The sequence below is a fragment of the Silene latifolia genome, chromosome 5 (assembly GCF_048544455.1).
Source record: "Silene latifolia isolate original U9 population chromosome 5, ASM4854445v1, whole genome shotgun sequence".
NCBI lineage: Eukaryota > Viridiplantae > Streptophyta > Magnoliopsida > Caryophyllales > Caryophyllaceae > Silene > Silene latifolia.
This window is the reverse complement of record NC_133530.1, coordinates 87,539,322-87,556,596: the sequence shown is the minus strand read 5'-3', so window position 1 is coordinate 87,556,596 and position 17,275 is coordinate 87,539,322. Positions and strand designations below refer to the sequence as shown.

The following is a 17,275-nucleotide window of genomic DNA, read 5'->3' as shown; positions in this document are numbered from 1 at the left end:
AGTGGTTAAATTAAAATATCGTATTTTTCATTTTAAATTTGTTTTTGTGAATTTTTTTTAAAAAATGTAAATATTTTTTTATATCACAATCATTTATACTTCCTCCATCGACTGTACTAGTCAATTGTTATCTATTTCTCTTTTTGGTGTATCACTCTATTATTATTATTATTATTATCTATTTTTATTTTTGAAAAGTTTACACAAGTAAGCAAGTGGACATTAAAAGTAGACAAGTGGACATTAAAAGTGGACAAGTGGATATGTGAGAGAAGTGTTTACTTTATCATTATTTTTCTCTTTTTTTGGCCATTTTCGAGATCTTTGTGTCAAAAATAAACAGATAACAAATTATCAAGACGAAATTATGGTCAAAATTTTAAAGTAGCGAGTTGTTGTAACCCTTAGAAAATAACGCTGATGATATTTAAAAGCGAATGGAAAATTATTTTATCCGATTTTTTTTAATATAATTTTTGACCCCACATCTTATCTTTGTCCTCATTTTTACCACTTATTTTTAATCTCTTTAATTACATATCGGATTATAAAATGGATGGAAGGAGTAAGTAACAACACTTTATTACAAGTCCTTTTATTTTCTCACCCATTTATAATAGACGATTAGGTGGATAACATTATAACTCAAGTTAATATTGAAGTCTCTTTATTTTCACACTTCATTAGATTGAAAAAAAAGTGCAAAGAAGAAGTTGAGAGCAAAACCCTACGGTTTGTTCTACCCTCCCACTCATTAAATTTTTGTTTCTTCTTTATCAAGTATTTTTCATCTTGTTTTGTTATTTCCACATGCAATATGGATTAATTAATTATTGTTCTCGTGATTTTGGTGTTTTTTTTTTGTGCATCCATTTTAAGAATAGTGAATTTTTCATGTTTTTGTGAGAACTTATGAACAAATGAGTGATATTTTGGAATTTAAACATTTCATTCCTTTGGTTGATTCATTTTATTTACAAAAGTTTGAGAAGAATTTGGTAGCAAAAGTATTAGAATAAAATGAATCGAAAAAGCGATCCTTTAGTAACCTACTCTTAAATATCTTTATTTATGTCCGATTATAATTTGTTTATCTATTCTATTTTGAGATGTCTTATTCATTTGTTATATTTTTTTATTGGAAATGTTTATGAGTAATCTGATCATCCATATATATGTCTGATTGTAGTATTATTCGCTTATTATCTAATAACAATAATCCAAATGGTCCATACTTCTCTCATTCTCTCAACATCAAAATTAAAGGTAAACAAATGATCAGAATGAAGTGAATATGGAGAAAATTAAAAGGAACATACATCGGATGTATTACCTCAGATTTATTTGTTTTTGAGCATATGTGTATTTTTTCTGAGCTTTTTATGACCTCAAACTTTACTTGTTTTTTAGTATTTGTGTATTTTTTCTGAGTTTATTATAGTTAATAAGTTAGATGTAATTTTTTTTCCGTCAAAAATCAAATTTAACTAGACTATATGAAATATTTTTGAGCTTTGTTGTAATTTTTTTAGTTTAATATTTAAGGAAATGAACTCAGAAACTTTATTGTAAAACTCATAATTTTTAAAACAAAACTCAAAAACTTTAATATAATGCTCAGAAACTATAAAGTTGGTAGTAACTAGTGACAACTTTTTTTCCATATATTTTGCATGTGTAAATAGAAAACATGAGGCACAAAATGGTACAAAGTTAATTATTCGCTTGATTGACATTTAAAGTGTACAAAATTAAACAAATGGTCCATACTTCTCCCATTTTTAGCGAATCATGTCGAACAGTCCATTTTTCTACAAGTTCTTTAAATGGTAGCTTACGTTATACTACAATAATCATGAACATTTTTTTTTTTGTAATTCAACTCAGTTTTTATATTTTAAAGTCATTTTATTGGTGTAGGTCAACTTCAAGTTATACTGTAGGTTCGGGCAGGGTCAATTCGAGTTATCAATCAGGTCGGATCAATTTCTTTCAGGTTTAGTACAACATTACTTGCATGGTACTCCGTATATTTTATGCTTGAATTAATTAGACCTGTCAAAATTCGACCCGACCCAAAAACCCGACCCGTCCGACTCGTTTTTAGGGTTACAAACCCGGTTTTTTTCCGACCCGTGACCCGAACCTGAAATGACCCGTTATTTTAGGATCGAGACCCGACCCGAACGGGTCGACCCGTTAGGTCAAGGGAAAATCATGAATTTTATTAAAAATATTAATATTTATATATTATATTTAAAAATATAGTTAAAAATTATTTTTTTATTACTTAAAATTAAAAATTCAACTAAAAAGTCAATTTTATATAACTTTTATAATATTTAATAATAAAATAATTATTTAAAAAACTTTATTTTAATAATTCTATCAATATAATTATTGTATAGGATGAATATGATTAAAATAATATTTTAAATTTAAAAAATCGTTTAAAAAAGACCCGTACTTGACCCGACCCGCATTCTGACCCGACCCAGGACCCGACCCGCCCGACCCGTTTGACAGGTCAGCTTGAATGTTTTATTGTTTCAGGTTTAGTACAGCATTACGATCATGAAGTTTAGATCGACATAATATATAGTCGTCACCTAGAAATGAAAACATGAGGAATTGCATTCTTCTTTAACTGACAATGTTTATTGCTGTACTGTGTTGTCTTTGTTTGTAATAGAAACATGGCGAGCCATAAACATGAGTCGGGTCTTCCTCCTTTGCCTCCACTTGTGCCAGGTGTTACACCAATTGTCGTCCTTCCAGAGGAGTCGTCAGCACCAAAACGTGTTCCCATGCCACGAAGAGGATTAGGTACGAGAGGTCAGAATATTCGGCTCTTGACCAACCACCTTCAAGTCCGTATGCCTAACTCAGACAACTTCTTCTATCAATACAGTGTAAGTAATATAACCGTCCGTCTTACACAGAACGTACTCATACAATGTTACATTTCTAATATAGATATGTATGTTGTGCGTGCAGGTTAAGATAAGTTATGAAGATGGTCATCCTGTTGAAGTCAAAGGCATCGGGAGAAAGGTTCTCGACAAAGTACTTGAAACTTATGGAGGATCTGAACTACATGGTAAGCAGTTTGCTTACGATGGAGAGAAGACTCTTTTCTCTCTCGGACCTCTAGTAGGTAACTCTGAACTACAAGGTAAGCAGTTTGAATGTACTGTGGTGTTGGAGGATCAACGCTCTAATAGGTCTGGTGGGGATGGTAGCCCGAGTGGTGGAAGTCCGGGCCATGGTGATAAAAAGAGACTCAAGCGACCAGCGCGTTCAAAGATTTACAAGGTTAATTTGAGCTATGCTGCCATGATTCCTTTGAAAGCAATAACTGATGCATTGCGCGGTCAAGAGACTGAACAGTTTCAAGATGCTGTCAGAGTACTGGATATCATTCTGCGACAAAATGCAGCAAGGACGTTAGTCTTCACTCTTCAAGTCCTTCCACTGTTTATTTTTTATCGGAATATATTTTACCCTATGCAATGCAATGCAGGGGTTGTCTGTTAGTGCGACAGTGCTTCTTTCGTGATCACCTGCGCAACTTTGTTGACATTGGTGGTGGAGTGCTTGGATGCAGGGGATTTCACTCTAGTTTCCGGGCTACTCAGGGTGGTCTCTCGCTAAACATGGGTAGGCCGTATGCTCTTTGATTTGGAATTGGAAGAACACGAGTAATTTCATTGTTGCGAGTATAAATCTCTACCTTATTCACATCATGTGTTGTATAGATGTGTCAACCACCACGATTGTTCAGCCCGGCCCTTTGCTGAACTTCCTCGTTGCAAACCAGAATGTTCGTCATCCTCAGTATATTGATTGGACCAAGGTGACTCCCTTCATCATTTACATTTTACATATACCATGTGCTGAAGGCTGCCAGGATTTGAACTCGTGACCTCTTCGTCACACTGGCTCTGATACCATGATAGATGAAACCATCTCAACCAAAACCTTAAGGTGATGGTTGAAGCCCAACTATTATATTTATTCCTATTAATAAACTCGTATATGTTTGCCTTGTCACAGGCTAAAAGAACTCTGAGGAATTTGAGAATTTCCGCTCAGCCAACTAACATGGAGTACAAGATAACCGGGTTAAGTGACAAAAGCTGTAGACATCAAACGTATGTTACGGACTTACAGAAATAACTTCTCGTTGGCTAGTTATTTTTATTCAGCAAGTGGTGTTGCGGCGATAAACAGAACTGTGTTATTTCCTGCAGCTTTGAACTCAGACAGAAAAATAGTCAAGGAGAATACGAGGGTGTTGAGATAACTGTCTACGACTACTTTTTGAAGCACCGCAACATTGATCTCCGTGACTCTGCTGATTTTCCTTGCGTTAATGTAGGGAAACCAAAGCGGCCTGTTTACATTCCTGTCGAGGTAACGCTACACCAAGGCCTGTTTACATTCCTTCTGATCTTCATTTGATACAGTATTTTGAGCTTCCGTCATTTTTTCCCCTTCAAATGACAGCTTTGCAGCTTAGTTTCGCTGCAACGCTACACCAAGGCTTTATCGGGTTCACAAAGAACATCACTTGTAGAGAATTCACGTCAGAAACCTCGCGACAGAATGGCTGCCCTGACTGAGGTTTGAATTACTACTAATAAATAAAACGATTTCCTAGTTTAAATTCACCGTCTGGTAGTTAACAGTTTTTTATTGCCATTTTCATTATAGGCCTTGAACACCAGTAATTATGGATCAGATCCTTTGCTTCGCTCATCTGGCATTGCTATCAACAATCAATTTCTTGGAATTGAAGGCCGGGTGTTGACAGCACCAAAGGTAACTACATCAATTTCGATGCATTGGTAGACTCCTGTATAGACTTCAGAAACACGTAAAACAATTTTTTTTAATGGCGAGGGGGTTGAGTCCCCCCGGGCCCATGCATTCCCGCACCACCACATGGACCATGTAAGCCACCCCCTTCAGGGGCTGCAATGGCCAAGTGATCATCACCCGAGCTGGTAGTCAAACCCGGGACCTCTCAACTCCTGCATTTCTAAAAGCTTCAATCTTTAACGGGGCTACCACTGGACTAACACCACTTGGTTCACGTAAAACAATTTTGTCTGTGCATTGTCGAAACTGTATGCTAATTTATGTATCTGCAGCTGAGAGTCGGAAATGGTGAAGATTTAATCCCACAAAGAGGTCGATGGAACTTCAACAAGAAGGTACTACACTACGAATTCAACGCTTACCTTCTTTGATCAATGTCTCCTTATGCAATGCTGGTATTGACAGTATGTGCATTTATGTAGACGCTGTTGGACGCAATAAAATTGGAGAGATGGGCAATTCTTAACTTCTCTGCACGTGTCGATATGGACAGCTTGAAGAGAGACCTTGTAAAGTGTGGGCAAAACAAGGGAATGGTAACATTAATGCATACAACCGCGGCTTCTGTTCTTTCTATATATATATATTCTAATAACATCTTATGTTTTTTTCTCATTTTGTTAAGAGGGTAAATTATCCCCTTGGTGTTTTTTTCGAGAGTTCTCAAGATCGAAGTTATCCAGCGGAAAAAAGAGTGGATATGATGTTAGAAAATGTGCAGAGCGAACTGCGTGAGCCGCCTCAGCTTCTTCTGTGTATTCTTTCAGACAGGAAAAATTCTGACATTTATGGTTAGTTTCTAGTGTCCTCTCCCCTACTTCCTTTTTAAGTTTAAATTTACGTATTTTATAATTTCTATATTAATGGTTGCCATTTTTGAATATTAAAGGTCCTTTGAAGAAGAAATGTCTTGTTGATCTTGGTGTTGTGACCCAATGCATCGCCCCAAAAAGATTAAATGATCAGTATCTGACAAACGTCTTGCTGAAAATAAATGCTAAGCTTGATGGACTGAACTCGAAACTTGCAGTGGAGGCTGCTGAGTCAATACCTCTGGTTTCTGGAGTTCCTACTCTAATTATTGGGATGGATGTCTCACATGGTTCGCCTGGACGTGCTGATATCCCGTCAATTGCAGCAGTAAGACTTGTTTTACTGGTTCTCACTTCTCAGTAACGTAGACAGTGTTCTACTGCTTGGTGACTTACGCCAGTGTCGATTTTTTTTTTTTTTAATCAATGTTGTATTTAGGTTGTGAGTTCTAGGAGATGGCCATCAATTTCTTGTTATCGAGCTGCAGTGCGTACACAATCTCCCAAGCTCGAAATCATAGATGGTTTATTCAAACCTGTCGCTGGTACTAATAAAGATGAAGGCATGGTTAGGTATGAATGTGTATGATCATCTGGTAATAATTGCTAAATGTGATGTCATAACCAGAGCTTTTCTGCTGAGGCGCTGACGGTACTTCTTTTGTTGTTGTTATCCAGGGAATTGTTGTATGACTTCCACGACAGTAGTTCCGGAGCGAAGCCTGAACACATAATCATTTTCAGGTTGATTTTCAAAGATTAGTCGCGCGGTTTCATTACTCATAGTAGACTGTCTGTACATATATGTTGCAGTGAGAATGTTTTCTAAATTTTACTGTCGAAACTTTACGTTCATCAAATTCGTTGGGTGACGACTCATTTGTTTGTGACTGGTCTATTCAGGGATGGTGTCAGCGAATCACAATTCAGTCAAGTCTTGAACAAGGAACTTGATAAGTTTAAAGAGGTGTTTTACAGTTTGTACTATTTTCGATCTTATTCCTCATCTACAACACCAACTAATCATTATCTTCCTCCGTTTTTTGGACAGGCCTGCAAGTATTTACAGGAAGATTATTGTCCAAAGTTCACGCTGATTGTAGCACAGAAGAATCATCACACCAGGTTTTTCCTGCACAACTCTCCAGACAACGTACCACCTGGTGAGTCATCTTACTGTTCTGATCCTGTATATTGCAAAATACCGACTTCTCCTGTAACAGTTGTAATTTTTGTGTGACTGTGAAGGAACTGTCATTGACAACACCATCTGTCATCCGAGGAACAATGACTTCTTCATGTGCGCCCAGGCGGGAATGATAGTGAGTATCAGATAAATAAATTATGATTATCTTTGCATTCTTCTAATAAAATGTTAAAAATTAATTAAACTTTATACGCTCAATGACTGCAGGGAACTTCAAGGCCAACGCATTATCATGTGCTGCATGATGAGATTGGTTTCGCAGCTGATGATTTGCAGGAACTAGTTCACTCCTTATCCTATGTGTAAGTGTTTGAACACGTCTGTCAGTCCGTGTATGGTGTATGGCATATTACCTGGTTTCATCTCACAAAATGTATCATTGTGTATAATATTAATGTGCAGGTATCAGCGTAGTACGACAGCGATCTCTGTTGGTAAGTACAGTTGTTGTTGCATTGCTCTTGAAATTTTATTTGCAAAACCGTGCTGAAATGTACTAATACTGTTTGGTATGCCCTGGTGCAGTGTCGCCGATTTACTATGCTCATCTGGCAGCAGCACAAGTAGGGCAGTTCATCAAGTTGGATGAATTCTCAGAGACCTCGTCAAGTCAAGGAGGCGACATCACTACTGCTGGCAATATCCAAGTCCCTCAGCTTCCTCCTTTGAAGGCTAATGTCCGGAACTCCATGTTCTTCTGCTGAACACCTTCAAACTTTCGTTAAGTAGTTACTGTTAAAATGCAGATACTTTTATCATCAAGGCTTTTGTTTTTTCTATGGGTTGAACATTGTGGTGGACAATGTTACTCGGACACTTAACTTAAACTGCCGTGTTGTGTGTCCGACAATAAGGCAAGTGGTGGATTAGCTTGGTTTTCAATTTTTGTAAGCAGTACTCCAACCGTGATTAAAAGCAAGTTTCCGTCTTTATTCTGTTAATTAAGTTCCTTAATGATTATGAGTTTTGAATGTCAAATGTATATCCGAGTGTCATAGGGTAAAAAATCAGCTGGTCTTGTTTAAGTTTAAAACGAGTCAAAATCGTAAACAAATGAACAAAATGAAGGGAGTATTTTATAAATTTCGACCATCTAGTATTTCTGTGTCCCTACTCCCGAGCAGTGTTTGTGTATATCTTAGAGTGTTATTCACCCTTTTTTTTTTTCTCTCCAACATATTTCAATATCCTACTCCGTTTGTTCCAAATTAATAAAACAAATATTATTTTAAACATTATTAGAGAAAAAGATCAAAAAAAGTTTAGGAGGTCTTTGGCATTTCTCTAGAAATAAGATGCAATTAACAAAAACAAAACAATTCCACATGTTTACTTTATTATTAAGGAGTATTGTTTAATGGCACTCTTAATTCGTGTGCCATATGATGAAATAGCTCATCCATTATAAGCATCATATGTAAACTAATGAGCCAATCCATTTACTGTCAATTACTCCGTAATTTTAAGATAAAACTTTCTTAGACGTATGAAGTAGACTCTCTTCTTCTTTTATGAGTGCCAGACCCGATAACAAAATTTAGGTGTTGTTTGGCCTTACTTGTGTAAAAGAGCTTCTCCTTTTTAGAAGGAGTTTTTTCACAAGCTACTTTTTGAAAAAAAATTATTTGTTTGGCCATACTTTTGTAATAGCTACTTCTTATCAAATTTATATGTTTGGCCTAACTTTCTATCTAGCTGTTTTTTTTTAATACTCGTTTTGTTTGTAGAATCATTATTTGAATAAAAACAAATTTTTAAAAATTTAATGTAATCACTCGAGAATTGTACTTAAAACATATGATTACTCTTCAAAATAGTTTTATACACCTTTGTCGAATCAAAATTACGCCGATAAATAGTTGGAGTTGATGATTGATTACATGGTACTTTAATGGTGTGTATGTGAGAGAGACAAAGGATTGTGCGGAAGAGTGTAAATGGAAACACCAATAACACAAAGATATAAAGGGGTAAAGATTTTGGAGGCAAAAAAAAAAAAAAAAAAAAAAAAAACAATTGGCGCAAAACACTTGGATTTTTTGGTGCTTCCTTGAAAAGTAGAATGAGAAGTAGAAAATTGTTACTTCTACTTTTTGGGGCCTAGAATGAGTTTTTGACTTTTCAAAAGTAGTTTTACATTTGTATAAATTATACTGTTTGGTCTGACTTCTCATTTTCCAGTTAGAAAAGCACTTAAAAAGCTTGGCCAAACAGGCCCTTAACATGCCAGGACATCATGTTACGCGTTTGAATATGAAATGAAGGGGGATTTTGTTAAGCAAATAGCAAAGGTTATATTGGTCTTTCTTTGTTAATGATAAATTGATAATATGAACGTCACTCTCAATCGAAGTTGTCAACCACAGCAAACTGCATTGATTAATAGTGCACTCTACGTCAAACACAATTCAACTGTTTTTTACTTATCGGACTTTTAGACTATTATGAATAAAAAAGACAAATTGAAGAAGGAGGGTTTACTTATTAAGTTGCTTTCAGTATTCCGAAAACAATCTTTTTTAAGTATTTATGAACTTAGTTTATGCCTTCTAAACTTCGAGTCTACCGGCCACGGATAGTGTTTTTCCATTCTAAACAAAACCTTATTATACTCGTAATATATAAAAAAAGTCAACGATCCATTACTCAACACTCAACAGTAATAAATTCATGCGGAAGTGGTCATGCATGCCTCTTTTATATCGCCATCCATCCAATTCCCAACCTTACTACGGAGGTATGCCTTACCCGAGTTACACCTAAGGCCTAGGGTCCCTGTCTATATGCACAAATTCTTATTTATGACAGATATATCCGTCATAAGCTTGCTTATGACGGGTAAAATATTATCCAGCTGAGTAAATAAAGACAAACACTTTGTAATTCCCTAGACTTGTTTTATCTATACAAGTGGGAAATACTTGATCCGTGACCCGTCATAAGCTTGTGACGAATATACCCATTACAAAGAAGACTTATTGGTCTATATGAATAAGACGATCACATTTTGTGAGACGATTTGCTTTACACAAATTCTCATTGAAGATGGGCATATCCGTCACAAGTTGAAGACTTCAGCTTGTGACATAAGACTTGTTGTTTACTTTATTACAACTATTAATGTAACTTGTTTTAAGTTTAAAATGAATACGTCTATTTTAAATAAAAATTTGTGAACTTTAAAAAGTTTTATGAATATTCACGACCGTTTATGAGTATATTTGTTAAAACTTGACCTTATTAGTTCTATTAATTCTTTTAGGTATGAGACTCGTAAATTTTGACCCAGGATCTGGTTGATCGTGATTCAAGCTAAGCCGTCGATTAAGGTTGGAATTGATCTAGACCGCTTGACTAAAGGCTTAAAATTAAGTTGATGTATGATTGACATTTTTATATTAATATATTCCGTAGTAAATAATAATTATTTAAAAATATTTTTTAAAGTGAATAGGCTAAAAATATATACTTGATTTTCAAAATGGTAAAAAAATACGTCATTATTTTCCTCTTATATTCTGATCCTAAATTGGCCCGTGACATAAAATATGTATTTCATAACCAATAAATCACAATAGCCACATCCCGTGGATCATATTTGTTTCTATTACAGCCCTTGTTATAAAATGACCCTTTAGTAAGGGGCCAATTAGATGCTCTAAAATGAGAAGAAATCTCAAATACTCCTAGGCATATCCCTCACATATTATACTATATACTCCGTATAAGATTATACTATGACAATTACTTAAAAAGTGATCATTTTAAGATTAAAAATGACTATTTTATATTAAAAAGTGAACAATTATTATTATTATTATTATAAAATGACCAGTTTGTAAAATTGATCACTATTTATTATAAAGTGTTCACTTATTATCCGTTGCACGACGGTCATATCCAATTATTACTACGAGTAGGTCTTCTGAGAGACGGTTTCTCAATAAATTTATTGAAATACAATTTTAAGAAAAAATGGCATTAAGATATTAAAATAGGTACAAATCATAATTATAAATAAAATTGGTACATTTCTTATGTAAAAGAATCACGAATACAAATAAAAAGGTATAAAAAACTGGTCTCTCAGTTTTAGACTTTTAGTGTACAACCTACAGTACTATATATATATATTCCCATGTAAAATACAAGTGTTTATGCACCTACCAACCTCTCTATTGAATACACCAAGGTTTGATAAAGAGTAATTCACAAAATTCCATTTAATTTTTCCAAATGGATTCACAAAACCAACTTGAAATGTCACAAACTCAACCATCAAACCAAAAAAACGAAAAATTCCCCTACAAATTATGGTACAACCTTAAAGAAAACCTTAGTTTTAAGTCAAAATGGGGTGAATTAAATGGTGCAATGGGTGATTTAGGCACATTTATACCTATAATCCTAGCCTTAACATTATCAAGAAATCTTGATTTAGGTACTACCCTTATATTCACAGGCATATACAACATTATCACTGGTGCAATCTATGGTGTACCAATGCCTGTACAACCCATGAAGTCGATTGCGGCCGTCGCTATATCGAATCCTGACTTTGGTGTACCGGAGATAATGGCTGCGGGTATTTGCACTGGCGGAATTTTATTTGTTCTTGGTGTTACACAACTTATGCAACTTGTGTATTGGTTGATACCTCTTTCTGTTGTTAGAGGTATTCAATTGTCACAAGGTTTATCATTTGCAATGTCTGCTGTTAAATATATAAGGTCTAAGCAAGATTTTGTCAAGTCTAAGAGTTTAGGGAATAGACCTTGGTTGGGTTTGGATGGTTTGTTGTTGGCTATTGTTTGTGCATGTTTTATTATTCTTGTAAATGGTGGTGGAAAAGAGAGGGAAAATAATGATCATGAGAATAATGATGAATTAATTAATAATTCTGATGAGATCCGCTGCAATAGTGCTGGTATGATCGCATCTAAAAAGAAGGGTTTTAGGAGGGTTTTGTTTGCTCTACCAAGTGCTTTCATTATTTTTATATTAGGGGTAGTTTTGGCAATTGTTAGAGGACCTAAAGAAGTGGGCAAGGGTTTTAAGTTTGGACCCTCTTCTATCCAAATGGTCAAAATCTCTAAACAAGCATGGAAAGATGGGTTTATCAAGGGGACAATTCCACAATTACCCTTGTCGATACTGAACTCTGTTATTGCTGTGTGTAAGCTGTCGTCTGATCTATTTCCCGAAAAGGATTTCACCGCCACATCCCTTTCAGTCACGGTTGGGATGATGAATTTAGTCGGGTGTTGGTTTGGTGCCGTGCCAACTTGTCATGGTGCCGGAGGCCTAGCCGGGCAATACAAATTCGGGGGTAGGAGTGGAGCGTGTGTCGCACTTTTAGGCGCGGCCAAGTTGATAATTGGCATTGTCTTAGGGAGTTCAATTATTAAAATTTTGGACCAATTCCCGGTCGGGGTCCTAGGGGTGCTCTTATTATTTGCTGGCCTTGAGCTAGCCATGGCTTGTAGGGACATGAACACAAAGGAGGAGTCATTTGTTATGCTACTGGTCACGGCTGTTTCCCTTGTCGAATCAGGAGCATCACTCGGGTTTTTGTGTGGAATTATTACTCATTTTCTTCTTAAGCTTAGGATCATGGACAAGGTGCAATCTTTCCCTGCATTATGGATGCAAAGAAGCCAATGATCGATCCTACATTCTTATGGTTAAAATGTCGAGTAACAATTTAATTGGATGATGCCCGTGTGATGTACGATAATTGATTTTTTTTAATTTTTTTTACAGTTATAATTGAAAATTTCGTACTTTATTGTGAAGTTATAATTTTTATTCCTTTGTGTGCGAAGTTGTTTTGTTGATGACACCAAATATGGTTATCGCGTTTGAATGTTTAATAAGACTCTAATCTTGATCAAATTATTATGAATTCGTTTTCTGTGTCTGGTGAACGAGTAATTAACTTATTAGGAAATCAATTAAAAAATACGAGTAATTAATAAAAAATGGTACGAAAAGAAATAAAATGGATATGTATAATACAAATTGAGATACTAATTAAAATGCTTACAATACATGATAAAATAGGTACAAATATTGCGAAAACATATAAGAAATGAGTGACATTTGAGCCATAATAATAACTAATAGTCTAATAGAAGGGTCTGGAAAATAAATAAAAAGGATATATTAAAGCGGTTTTTTAATAACTTATTGAGAGACATGTTTAGACATGAAATACAAAGGGTAAATAATGCCTTAACCACCAAGTAATAAGGTTAAAAATTGTTATTGACATGTGAAAGTCACCATTTTAGAAGGAAGAGTAACGTCGTGGGAAGGCAAACATCTTAAATTTGCGCAACAAGGTATATGTGATATCATGCAGTCGGTGTAAAAGCCTTTCTGTAAGCACTCGGGGCGGCCGTCGAGTGCGACATTACTTGTTTCATCAGTCGACGGAGTATCGGTGTCGCATAAACCGGTGGTGGCTAACACTAACACCGCAAAGGCAGCAACCATGATTAATATCATCTTATTATTCATATTTGTTTACTAAATTATTATTGAGATAAGAATTGTGTGTTTGATAATAATGAATGAATGCCTTTGAACTCGACTCACCCTTTTTATTCTTGTTCTAATTTTGTCGTCATTTTCTAATGTTTGAATTGTCAACACTGACTTTTCTATTATACATAAAACTTTGTACTCGTTTTAAACCTTAAAACAATCTTATCTTTATTAATTCAGAAGACAATACTTCCAGGACGTGCCACATCATTAATTCATCTTTTTTTTTGGAAAATTCATGTTATGGTGGACTCGTTAGTGTGCAATGTATTATTTCTTCAGAATTCCGGCTATACAAACATGCGACAAATTCCGTCTTAGAACAAATACTATGAAATAATATTATGAAATAATTTTATACATTCCGAATAAATGAAATTAATGGCATATAAGCGGAATGAATTACAAATCGGAATAAATGAAACTAATTACAAATAAATGAATTACATTATCTTAAAAAAATAATAATAATAAAATTACATAATTACGAGAAGGAATTACATTTATTTACGGGATTGAATTGTTAATTGCTAATTCTTCATGTTAATATTTGTTAATTCAGATTGTTAATGTTAACATTATCTATTACACATTAATCATGTACATCACGGAATGTCATCTATTGCCCAATTATTATAATAGAAATGCAAATTTAAATATTCATCAAAAAAATATTCATATCGATCTAATACATACCCGTGCAATTTTGCACGGGTTTAAAACTAGTTAAATATAATAGATGAACAAAATAAAATGTTAAGGACTAAAGATGTACGCAGTACCTATCAAAATAAAGGTACTATTGACCTGTTTAATTTTAAAACTAATAAACATTCATAAAAGACTAACTATTTCCAAAAAGAAAAATATAAATATTAGTGTTAATATGGAGAATAATTATTCAAGGTGAAGATAAATAAAGCTTGGCCATACAATGAAGTTATGTTTTGGCAGCTAGTCGTGCTTGTGACGGGCTAATCCCGTCACAAGCTTGTGATCTCTCACAAAAAGGGTGAGGGAACAAAGTGAGGCACCCCCCATGTTCTTCCCACTCACCTCTTAATGGGCATTTTGTAAGAGGAAACGGTATCCGTCACAAGCTTGTGACGGATATCGTCCGTCTTCAATGAGATTTTGTGATGTTTTGGACCCATATCTTCAACAACTTGCACTTGAATTATGTTCACAAATTAAGAAAAATCTTGAGCATTAGTCTAGGGTCGTTCCCGACATCTTGGGGTCCTGTTTTGTGAAACAGGTTAAGGCTCCGTTTGACAATGTATTTCAGGTACTTTATTTAGTTAAAGTAGTTTATTTGACCAAAATTTCAGGTATCTCATTTTTGTTATAAGCGTGTGGCAAATAGCTTATTTAACCAAATAAGCTAACTAAAATGTACCACCTGGTGAGTCGTCTAACTGTTCTCATTCTGTTCTCATTGATTGTGAAAGCAGAGGGACCGGATGGTATACCCATAGAAGTTTGGAGGTGCTTCGGGGAGAGAGGGATTGAATGGGTAACCATGCTCTTCAACAAGATTTGGAGGAGCAACAAGATGCCATCGGCTTGGAGGAAAAGCACTCTTGTCCCTTTGTACAAGAACAAAGGTGATGTCCAAGAGTGTTCCAATTATCGGGGAATTAAACTTATGAGTCATACAATGAAGTTATGGGAGCGGGTAATCGAGCAAAGGCTTAGGAGATATGTAGACATCTCGGAAAACCAATTTGGATTTATGCCCGGGAGATCGACTATGGATGCGATTTTTATCATGAGACAGTTGATGGAATACCATCGGGACAAGAAGAAGGATTTGCATATGGTTTTTATTGACTTGGAAAAGGCATATGATAGGGTACCAAGAGAAGTACTTTGGTGGGCTTTGGCGAGAAAGGGTGTGTCGCGAAAATATATTGACCTCATAAAGGACATGTATGAGGGGGCTAGTGCAAGTGTTCGCACTAATGTTGGGAGAACGGAAGAATTTCCTATTACCATCGGGGTGCATCAAGGTTCCGCACTTAGTCCTTTTCTCTTTGCTATAGTTATGGATGAGTTGACAAGGGATATTCAGGACATCCCTTGGTGTATGATGTTTTCTTGACGATATTGTGTTGATTGATGAGACAAAAGAGGGGTGGAGAGAAAGTTGGAATTGTGGAGGCAGACTTTAGAGACTCGTGGGTTGGTGGCGAGGAGTAAGACCGAGTATTTGAGGTGTCGATTCACTAAGGTGGCGGGGTTGAGATCGACAGAGGCGGGGAGTATTATTTTTGATGGGAATGTTGTTGAGGGTTCGGATTTTTTGGATATCTAGGATCTATTATTCAAAAAGATGGGGAGTTAGACGGAGATGTGGCTCACGGAATTAAAGCGGGATGGTTGAAATGGAAGAGTGCTTCGGGGTTTCTATGCGATAAAGATATGCCCCAAAGATTAAAGGGAAAATTTTATCGCACGGCAATTAGGCCTGCCCTACTTTACGGCTCCGAGTGTTGGGCCGTGAAACATTGTCACATTCAAAAGATGAGTGTGGCGGAGATGCGCATGTTGAGGTGGATGTGCGGACATACGAGGAAAGATCGGTTAAGGAATGAGGTGATTAGGGAAAAGGTTAAAGTGGCGCCAATAGAGGACAAGATGATGGAAAACCGACTAAGATGGTTTGGCCATGTGAGAAGGAGACCTATGGGACGCACTTTTGAGGTTAGGAGGTGGAGACTTGGAGAACGAGAAAAGGTCCCTAGAGAGGAGAGGAAGACCGAGAGACAGACATGGTTGAGAGTGATAGAGCATGATATGAGAGTTATGGGGCTTGAGGAGAGTATGGTGACGGAGAGGGCACAATGGAGGGAAAGGATACATGTGGATTTTTAGTATTTGATGTTTTTTTTGATGATTTAGTGCTTTTATTTATTTATTTAATTTAAAGAAATTAATTTATTTATTTTTCTCCCCTTTATTACACACTTTTTCAACAACCACTTTCTTATAGATTTTACCTGGTTCATTCCGGATCCTTAACTCTATTTCGGTTTTTAAAAATCGTTTTAATCTTTTCTCTCGATTTAAATTTTAAGTTTTTATAAAAGAAAGACGGAATCCGATTTTAAAACCCCTAAGTTCACCTTGACTTTCCATTACATTTTCGTTCTCCCTTTTGTTTTTTATCTTCCCTTTTTTATTCGCATTTTGAGGCGTGCGTGCACCCATGGACGGTTCGAAAGGATGATTCATGTCAGCCGACCCCAAATCATTTTGGGATTAAGGCTCTGATGTTGTTGTTGTTGTTGTTGTTGTGAAAAAACTAACATTGACAGCAGTATCTGTCATCCAAGGAACAATGATTTCTTCATTTGCGGTCAGGCGGGAATGATAGTATCAGATTGCAGGGAACCTCAAGGCCAACGGATTATCATGAGCTGCATGATGAGATTGGTTTTGCAGCTGACGATTTGCAACAACTAGTTCACTCCTTATCCTATGTGTAAGTGCTCAAACATTCTATCAGATTTTTTAACTCTGATTTGTAATAATCAAATTATCAGAATGTCGAAAATACTTACGCTGACTGTCAGTCCGTGTATGGCATCTGCCCTGGTTTTTAATGTATCAGTGTGTATAATAACAATAATGTGCAGGTATCAGCGTAGTACGACAGCCATCTCTGTTGTTATGTACAGTTCTGGCATTTCTCTTGAAATTTTATTTGCAAAACTAACAATTTCCATTGCTCATTGTGTTTGGCCTGTCTGTAATCCATCTTTTTAAGGTAAACAATTGAGTGAGACGGAGGGAGTATATATCTAATCTAAATATCTGC

General features: G+C 35.7%; 3 protein-coding genes across 5 annotated transcripts in view; 2 read left to right on the top strand and 1 right to left on the bottom strand.

The window, feature by feature from the left end:
* Positions 1-650: 650 nt before the first annotated feature.
* Positions 651-17,245, top strand: LOC141657773 (protein argonaute 4A-like). 3 transcript variants are annotated; one of them, XM_074465112.1, is made up of 22 exons: positions 651-732; positions 1,921-1,976; positions 2,693-2,912; positions 2,998-3,446; positions 3,524-3,660; positions 3,759-3,856; positions 4,057-4,154; positions 4,254-4,416; positions 4,510-4,626; positions 4,717-4,824; positions 5,157-5,219; positions 5,307-5,420; positions 5,510-5,675; positions 5,774-6,024; positions 6,136-6,269; positions 6,375-6,440; positions 6,600-6,663; positions 6,748-6,859; positions 6,945-7,018; positions 7,111-7,205; positions 7,306-7,337; positions 7,429-7,844. In XM_074465112.1, the coding sequence occupies exons 3-22, from the start codon at positions 2,697-2,699 to the stop codon at positions 7,605-7,607; spliced, it is 2,736 nt and encodes a 911-aa protein (XP_074321213.1). In that variant the 5' UTR covers positions 651-732; positions 1,921-1,976; positions 2,693-2,696; the 3' UTR covers positions 7,608-7,844. The 3 variants fall into 3 exon arrangements, with proteins under 3 accessions (XP_074321213.1, XP_074321214.1, XP_074321212.1); XM_074465113.1 differs by lacking the exons at positions 7,306-7,337; positions 7,429-7,844 and adding an exon at positions 17,094-17,245 and having other exon boundaries at positions 1,921-1,996; XM_074465111.1 differs by lacking the exon at positions 1,921-1,976 and having other exon boundaries at positions 682-732.
* Positions 11,051-12,668, top strand: LOC141656223 (molybdate transporter 1-like). The gene has a single exon (XM_074463064.1). It carries the CDS (start codon positions 11,140-11,142, stop codon positions 12,565-12,567), a length of 1,428 nt encoding a protein of 475 aa, XP_074319165.1. The 5' UTR covers positions 11,051-11,139; the 3' UTR covers positions 12,568-12,668.
* LOC141657771 (protein CELLULOSE SYNTHASE INTERACTIVE 1-like) overlaps positions 16,339-17,275 on the bottom strand; it is a 468,470-nt gene continuing 467,533 nt past the window's right edge. The window contains exon 7 of the transcript XR_012548856.1: positions 16,339-16,759. The gene's annotated coding sequence lies outside the window, so the exon portion shown is untranslated. The remainder of the gene's footprint in view (positions 16,760-17,275) is intronic.

Coding starts and splice junctions, on each gene's coding strand:
- LOC141657773 (XM_074465112.1), top strand. CDS start 2,697: ATGGCGAGCCATAAACATGAGTCGGGTCTTCCTCCTTTGCCTCCACTT. Junction 6,025..6,135: donor ATATCCCGTCAATTGCAGCA/GTAAGACTTGTT, acceptor TGTTGTATTTAG/GTTGTGAGTTCTAGGAGATG. Junction 6,270..6,374: donor AAAGATGAAGGCATGGTTAG/GTATGAATGTGT, acceptor GTTGTTATCCAG/GGAATTGTTGTATGACTTCC.
- LOC141656223 (XM_074463064.1), top strand. CDS start 11,140: ATGGATTCACAAAACCAACTTGAAATGTCACAAACTCAACCATCAAAC.